The 12678-nt window shown below is 49.6% G+C and overlaps 1 protein-coding gene across 3 annotated transcripts in view; it reads right to left on the reverse strand.

Moving 5' to 3' along the window:
* Galnt14 (polypeptide N-acetylgalactosaminyltransferase 14) overlaps positions 1-12678 on the reverse strand; it is a 224422-nt gene that overhangs the window by 52359 nt on the left and 159385 nt on the right. For all 3 annotated transcript variants that reach the window (XM_006990687.4, XM_042266768.2, XM_076559607.1), the window contains exon 3: positions 3806-3904. In XM_006990687.4, coding sequence (XP_006990749.1) covers positions 3806-3904 — 99 coding nt within the window. The remainder of the gene's footprint in view (positions 1-3805; positions 3905-12678) is intronic.

The raw sequence follows: 12678 nt of genomic DNA on the forward strand, positions 1-12678 counted from the left end.
CTTGGAATGTGGGCACCTGGCGATAAGACTATTGGAGCTGCTACCAATAACAGAAACAAGGCACAGCTGGCTCTGATTCTCAGTCGCAGCAGCCCCACCCCCACCCCCCTGCCAGCAACACTGTCACAGCCTGGGGACTTGTCAGAAATGCAAATTCTTAGGCCACATTCCAGACTCACTGACTCAGAGTCTCTGAGGCTGGAGCCCAAGAAGGCATGTTCTAGCAAGCCCTCCAAGAGAATCTGGCGACTTCTCACGTTGTTGGAGAGCCCCCATATCAGAACATTGTTATCTATCGGGACTAGAGGCTCAGCCACATCGATGCTTTCCCTCTGTGCCAGCAGCAGATCCCGGTCTTTTGCTTACTGTGATTTATCTTGATGGGCACACTGGAGGGATTAAGAGATATTCCCAAAATTAGTAAAGCATATTCTGAGTGCGTCTGTGAACACGTTTCCAGAAAGATTGCCATGTGCACCATCCAGTTGAAGGAGGAAGACTCAACCCCATGTATGCAGTACCACACATTAAGTTGGGGTTCAGACAGCACAAAAACTGAGAGGAAGAAGCCTACCAGTCCAGAGCTTGACTCTCCATGAGTGGGTGCACACCCTTATGGCTGCTCATGAACATCAAATGCCAGAGTCTTCGGTCTTTAAACATGTACTCACACCAGACTGTCTCCAGGGAGCTTCAGTGACTTCAGTCTTAGAATGGGGCTGTGACGCTGACCTCCTCTTAATTCTATTATATTCATTCATTCACTCACTCATTCATTCATGTGTATGTGTGCACAGACCATGGCCCTTATATGGAGGTCAGAGGGCAACTTTCAGGAGTTGGTTCTGTCCTCCCCCATGTGGGACCCAGGAGTTGAACTCCACTTCCAGACTTAGTGGCAAATGCCATTACTGTTTGAGCCATCTTTATGTCCCATGCCTCCCCACCCCCTATTCTGAGGCTTCCATTTTGGGGACTGGCTTTTCTGGTTCTCCAGCTGGCAGACTGTTATGGTTAGACTATGTGGTGCTGATCTTGTAAATTAACCTAGCAAATGTCCTTTTATAACCATCGATGTCATTGGTTCTGTGCTGTGGAGAACCCTGACAGTTAAACCTATTTGTACTTATCCATTCTTCACTGAACTCATGCTCAGGGATTAGTAGTAATCATAGTTTCTTTTTGGCAGAACGGAAAACTGAGGCAGAGGGGTCCGGCAGTTTTCCCAGGGTCACACAGCTGTTACTGGCAGAACTAGGCAAATGTGGTCTCAGAGTCCAAATTCCTAACCATCTTCACCCAGAAAGTGCCTCTCTAGGTCTAGGAAATTACCAATGACGAAAAAGGATGGAGATAAAAAGTCATGGACCATTGCCATGTGCCTGCACCCCATGGGAGGTAAAGGGTTGACAGCTGTTCCAAGAAGAATAGGACAGACACCACCAGTCTCACACCCTGGAAGGATTTGCCCTGACACTGGCCATGGTGAATTCTTCAGGTCTTGCTTTCTCTCCCCTTGAGAAAGAGCCAATTCATTGAGGCTGTGATTTTCTCTTCTCTCATCATCTGTCCCATCATGCTCCTGCCCATCTTGAGCCCATCCCTTGTGTTTTTCCGGCTCTCGGCTAAGAAGCAAGAGCACCCCTGAGATACCAATGGAGTCCTCAGAGAAATCACCCTTTCTCTTGTCCCCTCTGCATGCCTACATTGATTTGCAAACCAGCCAGGCACTTCATTATCTACAGTGACACTGGTAGTGACCTGCTGTAACAGTTTGTAGTGTGTGTGTGTGTGTGTGTGTGTGTGTGTGTGTGTATGTGTGAAGAACTGTTGTCTTTCTTGTTGGAAATATGAATGAAACGGTCCGTGGGGTGAGTACAGAAGCCAGGACAGGGTTGGCAGTTGGGGGAAATAGCTAGCCATCAGATACCAAAGGCATGCAGGCTGCAGGTGAAATTGCTCTTTCTTCCCCAAGAGTGGGTTCTTTCCTGTAAGGGAAGCATTGGCCCCACACAGTAGATATTCAACCTTCAGTAACAGGTGGACGTTAAGACATGGTATGTCCCCTTGGGGTGAGTCGACTGCTGGTCTTGCTTCCCTCTCCCCAGAATCCCCCACTGCCAAAGCACACAGGTGTGGAAGAATGGGGACAGTGTGACTTGTCTTTTGGAGATGATGAGAGGGAGGTCTGTTGTGTTTCAGACATTCTCTGGCCCATCCATGTTTAATCTCATTTTCCCCCTCTCTGTATCAGATGACCTTCCCACATGCTGCCTGGTAAACTGTGTGTCTCTGGGACATGAAGTGCCATAGATAGAGTTTCTATTACTGTGACAAAACACCATGACCAAAATCAAACTTGGGAAGGAAAAGCTTTCATATAACTGGTGACTCTCGGGACACATTCTCTCACTGAGGGGAAGTCGAGGCAGGCACCTAGAGGCAGGAAGTGATGCAGAGGCCATGGAGGAGGGCTGCTCACTGGCTTGCTTCTCATGGCTTCTTCAGACTGCCTTCTTACAGCACTCAGGACCCCCTGTGCAGGGATGGCATTGCCCACAGTGATCAGGGCCCTCCCATATCAATTATTATTTTTTTTTAAATGTCCCTACAGACTTGCCTACGGGCAATCTGATGGCGGCGTTCTCTCAGTTGAAGTTTCTCCTCTCCAGTGACTCTCGCTTGAGTTTGACAAAAACAAATAAACATGGGGCTTCTGTGGGCACTTCATTGGCGAGGCTGGGCTCTGTGCTAGAAGTTCAAGCTGTACCCCTAAAGCCCCAACACCACACCAGCAGTGCTGAGCCCTCCCTTATGACTTGCCTTCCTGGTACAGGCAAGTGAGAAGACATGGGCTGGAATCTAGGCTATGTGACCTTGATGGGGGACTTCCAGGTCTCACTTTTCTCTGTTGACCTACTTATCACCCCAGCTGAGGGCAGAAGCCCAAGTCTGTCCTTACTGACTGACCTTACTAGTTAGGATAGGGGAGCTACTGTTGGAGATCTGAGGAAGGGAGAGAATGAGGTAGCTGACCTGGATGGGGGCGGGGGGGGGTGGAGTCGGGGAGAGGAAAGGAGTGTCATTCCAGAGAATGGCAGCCCAAACCTGCCAGAGTCTCCTAAGAACCCAGGGGCACAATTCCCAGTCCGGTCCCTGCTCCATGTTCTAGGGCCAGTTTGCTTGTGGCTGGCACTGAGACCTGAGCATATGGAAAAGCTAGGCAGGCCACAGGCCATCTTTGTCACAATGGACCTCTCACAGCGGGAACATGACTGAAACTAGTGTCAAGGTGTCCCGGAAGCTCAAGGGAAGCAGGACTGGAACTGAATGGAGGTGCCCTGAGAGCGTCCATCAGTGATTGCCCACAGCTGTTCCCCCCCACCATTGTCTTAGCCTGGGGAAAGTGCAGCACAAGATGGGCAGCCCAAGGCACACTCAAGTCCTGATCCTAGCCAGAGGCCGGGGATGCTGCGAGCAACCCGACTATCTGAGCTTCCTTCCTCTGTTGTGACCATGCCAGTCCACGTTCTTCAGAGAGCCTGGCACAGATGGGCAAAGGGCCTTTTATCCATTCCTCTGCGTTGTCTCTGAATGGCTGCAAGTCACCAGCCACTATTAGCATCTGTCTTTCTCTTTAAAAATGGGATGATGGCCTCTCTCACTCATCAGCCTGTGAGGAGTGGCAGAGTGGAGTCACGTGATGCATAGACCAGTGCCTGGTACATGCCTGTGAGGTGCCCAGTGAGCAGACACAAGCCTGACTCAGGACCAGGCTGCGTGACCAGTCGGGAAGATGCCTTACCTGCGGATGGTTCTGAGCAGAGTGGAGCGCGCCTCATTGTGGAAGGTGATGATGATACTGGTGGGGGGAAGATCCATGCAGTAGACCAGCAGCGAACATCTGGCAAGCAAAGGCAGATGGTAAGTAAGACCTTTGAGAGCAAAACAGAAGAGCCTAGGGCCACAGGCATCAACTGAGAATGACCAAAACTAAATGTCTCACATGGCGGAGAACCTGGGCTTAGAGCCTAAATGGAAACAAGCGTTGTCCTTTCCATATTCCGAAGTTCAAGTACAGTATTTCCTAACAGTTGCAGGAACAAAACTCCAAGTCTTGGGCTCTGCCCAAATATGGGCCCTCCTAGTCTTCCTACCCAAGCCTCTGGCCAGAGAGCAGATCAACCCAACAGAAGCCTTATCATATTCACTTCTGGACTGGCTGCTTCAGAGGTGGGTTCTAGCTAACTGCTTGCCCCCTGCCCCTTGCCTCCTCCCAATACTTAAAGAGACAGAGCTCTGAAGCCTCAGTATAAGCAACTAAGTCCCATCTTGAGAAAGCATTTGCTTCCATGTGTCTGGGATTATTTTGTATGGCCATTACATCCGGGGTAATTTCAATTTAATACCTTGCCTCGAGTGAAAATTGTAGCCCACAGCCTGAGAATTGCTATAATAATGGAAATAGACCCTCCAAGTGAGGCCAGTGCCCCTAGGGGCTGTCATCTGGGTGTATACTTCCTCCTGTTTCTCGTGATTTCAAGCGTGGCCCGATTGTGGGTGGGGTTATAGGCTATTAAAAAAAAGTAAAGAACATACATAGGGAGGAGATCAGATATTTGTTCTCATTTTTTTTTTCCATTTCTTCCTGAGACTTTAATTGGAAATCCAGAGGCCCACAGATAGGCTTTGAGGGAACTGAACCCTCTGGAGTCGTTAGCAAATAATTTGTACAAATAGGCATTTTCAATTTTCCTGGAAATATGGTTCACATTTTAAACCAGATTTTCACACAGGTGTGGGCCTGAAACACTCAAGATCTCTAGCCTTGGGCTTAAAGACCTGATGTCCCCTATGGTCACCTTGGTGGTGATGGTTCTGTGGGATCAACTGCTTAAATACCATATGCTCACAACACAGGCATGGTGGAAGCCAGGATCGGAACCAAGAGTTAGGAAAGATGGAGAAATGATTGGAAAGGTAAGCCACAGCCTGAAGGCCTTCCTGTCCCCTGTCAGAGACACCAATGGGTTCCACCTCAGAGCTGGTTCTCCTCCTCCATACCACTCTGCCTCAGCACACTGCAACTCTGTGGGGGAATAAATGAAGTCCTGAGTGAATGTGTATTGCTGACATGCACGTAGACATGTCAAGGACCCCAGTGCTTCAGACCCATGGCAAATGGCAAAGCCTTTATTAGGTGAGGTTCAGGGAAATTGCAAAACCTTCACCTGGTCCAAGTACAGATGTTATGAATGATTTTCCTTTAGTTAAAACCATTGTATGCATAAATAGTCAACCACCGCTTCCTCTTCTTGGCTGGCTACAACCTGAAACTGTCCCTCTATAGAGACTCTAAACCTGCTTCCTTGTTCAGTTATATAATAAACTCGCCTCTATGGTTAAGATGTATAACACAAAAGCATTGGGTGTCCAGTATGTTGCTGGTGGTGCATCTTCATCAGAGCCAAGGCCCACCCGATCCCAGCTTTCTGCGTGCAGTCTATCATTTCTTCATCCCCTGGTGTCCCAGTGAGGTCAATCCCCAAGCCAAGCAGGTTGTAGGACAGCTCCTTCCTTCACAGTCTTCTGCCCAGTCCCATCCCACAGGGCTCTGCCAGGCCCTCCTCTGGTTCAAAACCCTCAGGTAGCCCCTGATGTATAAATTCCAGCTTCATCATCACAGTCTCACAAGCTCTCAAGCTCTCTGTTACTGCTCATGCCACATGACTTTTGCTATCACTTGATGGGTTCCTAGTCATCCTTCAAGACTTAAGTGTCAAGGTCCCCTTTGCTGGGAAAAGCATTCCAAAGTCTCCAACAAGCAAATGATCTGCTGTTTATACTCTTATAGTTTGGACATGTAGAAGATGTCTCTTCTAGCATTTCTCATGAGACTGTAACCCTAACTTTACGGAGCGCATCCAGGGAAGAACCATAGCTCCATTCATTTGGCATCCCTACAAGGCTATGTATGTCTACCAGATTCCTTTTTATAGAGAAGGAAGAAAGTCAGGACATGCATGCCCAGGTCAGCAGAAGACTCAGTCGTTTATGGTTCTCAGACATGTGGCAGCCTTCCAGATAACTTCTAGGGAGTCCCACCCACAAGCTTTTATGTTCTTATGGAGTCCCCTCCTTCCCCAAATCCTTATATAACCAGTAGGAAATGGTAAATGTGACACTGTGTGGCTTCATGAAAGCTCTGTGGTCTCTTCCTTGGCCACAAGGAGGGGAGACAGCTATCATGCTGTGAAGACACTCAGACATCCCTGTAGAGAGAGAGACATCCATGAGGCCCCCTACCCTCACCGCTACCAGCTATCCAGCCATATGAATGGAGTACATCAGAAGTGGATCCACTCACTCCAGACAGGCCTTCTACAACAGCAGCTATAACAGACTGCTGACTGAAGCCTAACGAGGGATGCTAAGCCAGCACCGCCCAGCCAAGATGCTCCCAATTCCTGACCCATAGACACTGAAGATGGTCTATGGGTTTTGTTGTTTTAAGCCACTCAGTTTAATCAGGGATGATTTATTGAGCATTAAAAACTATTAGAAAAAGGGAAGGAAAATGCTTGGAAACAGCCTCTATTGAGAAGAACCTGGACTTGTCTGTCTTTGGATATAGCCCCAACTCTTGTTAGAAGCAATGGCAAAGGGATAGGGAATGGTGGTATTGGGGTCCTTGCTTGGGAGATTACAGGATCATGGAGGACATGGAGGGTCTTGGAGAGAGGCCCAGGCAGTGGGGTGGGCAGCATTAAACACTCCAGGAAGAATAAGCCTGAGACCAGGGAGTGGGCTGGACAAATTATCTGTGGAAAGGGAGGTAAAAATCAGAGATCTTAGGGTAGCCTCCTGCTCTCTTTCAGAAACAAGGAGAGAAAGGAGACCCTGAATGCCACCACTGCCAGGACATCTGGCTGCTGTGGCTGCGCTCTGGGGGAAGATGCTTGGAGATCCTCTGTAGTCAGGCCTTAGCTTTCATGATTTGAGCTATTTGGGGGAAGCCGAGGGAGAATGGTGGTCTTTGGAGTTGCAACCTGATTAGAGAGCTTTTAGACACAGGCACTACTTTGCTTGCCTCAGAGATGCCAGCTGACCCAGAAGCCTGTGCACACAGGCAGAGGCTAACTGACTCACATGTGAAGAAGACTCCATTGAAAACATGTTGGATCCCATTGGGTAAAGTGATGATGGAGAGAAAACGAAGTAGAGCAGCCCACAGAGTCCTGGTCCGGGGCTCTGGACACCACCTGCCAGCATGGGACCTTGAGCAAATCGCCTTACCTCTGCTCTGCTTTCCCATGAAGCAGGGTTAGTCCAAACTCTCCCACCAAAGACCTAGGCACAGAAGCAAGAGCTGTGGGCGTAGCCTACCTTCAGTCTGTACAAGCCATTTGAACCAAATGCTGTAAGCACTCCTCGTACCCGAGGTCCAGCTATGCCACAGGGCTACTCACTTGTGACTTGGATTTCCTCAGTGTTAGATTCTTCACCCACACAATGGAGAGGGCCACCCCAACTTGCACATCTCCCTCATTGATTACCAGGGCAGGGAGCAAAAGGTGCTAGATAAATAGTCACGTGCTTACTGTTTCTAACATCAGTCCAGATATACAGGTGACTCCTGCTGTGCCTAACTGGATCTTTCTCGTGTTGGAAAGGTGTCTTTGGTGGGCATCTCCATGGGCACTGACAGAGACTAAGGGGCAATGAGAGAGGCAAGAGAAGGGACAGAGCTCAGGGACTGTGGCATCATCAATGCTGGTGAGGCGAACCTGGGTCTGATGCCTAGATTTGAATCTAGATTTGCCAAATGCTGGTTGTGAGCCCTAGAACATGACACTTTACCTCCTCTAAGCTTCAATACGGTCACCCATAAAATGCGGACAAAGCTCTCCTCACAGAAGGACAAGCCTCCTACACAGGCTTGCCAGGAAGACTGTGGCTAACGCACACAAAGCATTTGGCAAGTGCCAAGAAAATGGGAGCAGAAAACAGCTGAGCTGGCCTCTCAGGGGGGTGTAGTGTGTGTTGACTAGAGATGCGGAGCTCACAGGGTAGAAAAGGGAGGGAGGCTGGAGATGGTAAGCCGAACCAGAAAAGCAGCAAGCAGCAGCTGGAACCTAGGTGGCATTCTCCTGGGCCTGGAAACTCCTATGGCCACAGCAGTGAGACACGGGCCTTGCCTGGGGTTGTACCAGAAAGCCAAGGAGCTCTGCTGTCATGCCTAGGCCCACAGAGGAGAGAGGGCAAGACGGTGTTTCATGCTCTCAGGCCGGTATCCCTCCCCAAGCTTTCCTGCCTCTGGTGTAGCCCAAAGGGTCTGGAATCTCCCTTCATCTGTTTGATATTCATAGCAGCCTCCATGGAAAGTTAAACCAAAGCTCAGTACTCCCTCCCCAAAGGACATACGTGGTTCACGCATGAGATGAGAAAGCCAGGTCTGTGACTCCTTAGCTGGTACTGATTCCTAGTATCCCATGTTCTCCCTAGTACAGGGCAGGCAGGAATCACCTGCTATCTAAGGCCTGGTCCACAGCCTGCTCAGCGACAGGCACTAGGGACTTACAACAAGGACTTGAGGCTGAGAAAAAAATCCTTAAAGATGCGTTCCAAGAGGAGAGTCAGCCCAGACAGTAAGTGGGCTCTCTGTGGGAGGGACCTAAAAGATGAATCAAACACTGAGGTCTCTGGGGCCATGAGGCAAAATGAAGAAGGCAGCCAATGCTGACGTCTGGCGCCAGCAGATGGACGAGAAAGCATGTTGATAATTTATTAAAGATTCAGGGGGTTTGTTGGAGAGAGGAGCCAGCAAGTAGGAAAGATGGGGTATGGGGGGGAGCGCTTAGCTCATCTTCTGAACCAGGAGGTGTACGAGGCATTAGCTGTGTGGGGAAATAGACGAGAGAGAGAGAGAGAGAGAGAGAGAGAGAGAGAGAGAGAGAGAGAATGAATATGTGTGTGTGCTGTTTGAGGAGCATCCCACCACAGCAGCTCCTGAATAACACATTCCTCCAGGATGATTTTAAACAGTTTTGTACCTCCTTCTTCTTCTTTGAAAGACTCATCAGAGACCCATTACTTTCCCCAAACAAAGGTGAGGCTCAATGTGCCTTCTGGATTCCCAACCTTGGGGAGGTTCAGGGTCACAGGCTGAGGGTACTTCCAGGGAGCAATTCTGAGGCCAACCCTGGGCATAGGAGGAGACTTCCCCCACCCTTCCCGCACCCCACTGTGAAGTGCTGTGTCCTTGTCCCTCCCCCATACCTAAATGAACCTCAGCACATTAGCAACATGCCTGTCAGTTACCACAGTAATGATGTGCACACAGCACCCTCCATTTTTATTCCACATATTTGTAAACTACTGCAGCTGCCTGCAAGGGAGAACATGACGATGATCATGGTCACCCCCATTTGGCTAATGAGCTAGGAGCTCTTAGTGGTCCCTATGGCCCTGGAACAACACATGGTCTTCCCCTCACCACATGCTGGGAGAAAACGCTTGGTCATAAATTATAAACCATTTGGGATTTTAGGCTGGAAGATAAAAACCAGAGGGAGTGATAGAGAGGCAGGCCAGCTAACTTAAAAGCAGAGTGAGAGCATCATTATTATTACTATGAGGCTAACATAGAGAGCTGCTCAATGGCTCTCTGAGCCGGGAAGGGGGCTCTGGCACCCTGGAAGGGAGAGACTGAGGGCAGTTACTGAGTGGGCACCATGGCCAGAGCTGGGTGGAGGGCATCATCCAAAAATGCAACCCGACACAGTAAGAATCAGACAGCCTGGTATGGGGGACTCTCAGGTTAAACAGTTGATTGGGGTTCACCAATGAATGATTTCCCTTCTCTGGCCCTTAGTGTCCTGGTTAAGGGTGGCACCAATACCCACCACGCAGCGTATTTAAATGACCACTGGCGGGAACCCTTACCACCAGTCACTATATGGAGTACCTTGGGTGTCTAATGTTCACAAGAGCTTAGGAAGTGCCTATTGTTTTCCAGTTCCCACTACTGATATGGTTTGCACATAGAATGCTCCCTCACTCTGGCTCCTGTTTTAAATGCTGGGTTGTCCCACTCTGGAAAGCTGCTATGGAGGGGACTTAGTTGGAGGAAGGAGGTTATTTGGGGTGTGTGCCTTTAAAGGTTGTAACAGGTCTCCGGTCTGTTTTCTGTTTCTTCTTCCTGTCTGCCATGATAAATGTGCTCCCCTGGGCGGGCTCTCCCCACCATGATGGACTGAGGAGTGTAGTGGGTAGCCATTCCAGCTTTGATCTGGAAGTTCCAACCCCCATTGAGGCTTCGGTAACTGTCACGCCTACAAGGAGGCGGGGCCAAGGGAGGACGCTGAAGACCCGGGTGCCAGATGCACCAGCTCTCCTGGTTCCTGGACCCTGGACGCTGGAGGTAGACCGAGCAGAGTTCTCCAGAGAACACCGCCGGATTGCGCCACGCCTTTCCCAGACTCTGTTAAACTATGCATTCACTTGTAAGTGACCCCACAAAATAAACCTCCCTTTTAACTACGTGGAGTGGCCTCAATAATTTCATTGACAGAGGAGGACTCAGGAGGTTGGCAGAGAGAGGCTGAGATACTCAGTGAAACTAGCGAAGGGGACTAGAGCCAGATGTGTGAGGCTTATCCCATGCTAGAGTACCCTCGTGCCAGACCGCCCCAGGTGTGACTCATGTCTGTTCTGTGCCTCTTCACACCGTGGGCACTGCACACTCAAACTCCACTCAGAAAAAGGAGTTTCTACACGTTCTAGAAACCGGGGGAGCCTAGGAGGGAAGAACGAGCTGTGCTGCTGGCCAGAGACGGGAAGATGAGGGAACTGCTCTCTGGGGGTACCCCAAGAGAGATGCTGCCCACGGGGAGTCTCACAGGGTGGGGACTACGTGTCCGCTGCAAGACTGGGTCAAACACTTCACGGGCATCTGATCCTAAACAGACTCTGGATTCCTTTCTAACCCCCGCCCCCACTTCCGGTTGCTCTGTAGAAGGCCAGTCCCAGTTTGAGAAAATAATTGATCTCCATAGGTTGCATTTCCCTAACTTCAGAGCCAGCGAGATAAAGGCGTATGACTCCCAATAGAAGTGGCACTCAGGCACGCGGTGGTGGCGCACGCCTTTAATCCCAGCACTCGGGAGGCAGAGCCAGGCGGATCTCTGTGAGTTGGAGGCCAGCCTGGGCTACCAAGTGAGCTCCAGGAAAGGCACAAAGCTATGCAGAGAAACACTGTCTCGAAAAACCAAAAAAAAAAAAAAAAAAAAAAAAAGAAGTGGCACTCATTTCTTGGGGGAGAGCTGTGTGTGCCCCAAGGAGTCCCCTGAGCAAGCAGAAGAAGCCGCAGAGACACGGTCCCTTCTTCAGCACCAGCGTGTGACTTGCCGGGCATGAGGAAGGCCGGTGAAGGGAGCCAGCCAGCCTTGGGCCCAGAGACCTTTCCTGGACATCAGTTTTCTCAGAGCGGAGCGCAGTGAGTTTGCTGCTGGCTTTGGGCATCAGGTCTTGTTTTTCAAGCAGAGAACCTCTAAATCCACTCCGAGCTTCACTCTGTGGAAGGACATCTGCTCTCAGGGGGGAAAAAGGGAGATGAACATAAAATACAAAATGCCAGCTCTGTGGCTGGCCCCCAAGTTCACACCTGACTCTTTAGAAGGGCAAGACGCAGATGGCATAGAAAAGTGTGACGAGTGTAAAATCAGAAATTCCTTTTAATCTCATTTCATGGGCGACACAGATACACTGGAAGGCATGAAATTTTTATTTCATGTCAATTTCACTGGGATTTCACATGCAGATTAATTTGTTTCATCCGCATAAACATATACTGTTCCTACTTTTTGCCTCAACAGCTATTCTTTCTTAGTGTTAGAGAAATTCCTTCTCTCATAAAAGATACTTCAAATGATACTAGGAGTTACTATGCTGTTACAATGGTACATTTTAATTGCTTAGTGTGTTACTGAATCTCGGTATACTCAGAAGGGAAAAAGTAGGCCAAAGCAGGCAGGTGACCTGCTGAGAGGACTTTGGCTGGGCACTGTGGTAGGCAGCTTTAAAGATGGCCACCAATCCACACCTCTTTGTATAAGCCATTCTCTTGGTGGGCTGAACTAGGTGACTCCCTGCCAAGGAGCGGAAATATCTACGGCAAGGTCACTGGTCCCAAATCTGGCTGTCTCCCTTCATCCATCTTCCTCATGAACAGAACATTGCAAGTTGCTTAGTGGTGGTGAGAAGGAAGAAGAGGAATCAGTGTGTCTCTGAGGCTTCTCCTGGCCTGGAATGGACGCCATAGAGAATGGTAGATGGAGGCGGAGCAGAAGGTGTTCCCCTCCACCCCACCCCACCCCACCTGCTTGCACACTTGGGCACACACAACTCTCTCCCAAGAAGTTAGTCCTGCCCTTATTGGGAGTCATGTGATTGCGTTTGCCCTTACCTCTCCGGCTGTGGTGTTAGGGAAATGGAGAAAATGGAGACAAATCATTTCTTACCTGCTGTGGATATCACTCTATATAAATAAAACACTGATGGCCAGTGACCAGACAGGAAGTATAGGCGGGACAAGGAGAGAGGAGAATTGGGGAAACAGGAAGAAGGAGGGAAAGACACTGCCAGCCACTGCCAGGACAAGCAGCATGTTAAGATGCC

This window comes from Peromyscus maniculatus, chromosome 22 (assembly GCF_049852395.1).
Source record: "Peromyscus maniculatus bairdii isolate BWxNUB_F1_BW_parent chromosome 22, HU_Pman_BW_mat_3.1, whole genome shotgun sequence".
NCBI lineage: Eukaryota > Metazoa > Chordata > Mammalia > Rodentia > Cricetidae > Peromyscus > Peromyscus maniculatus.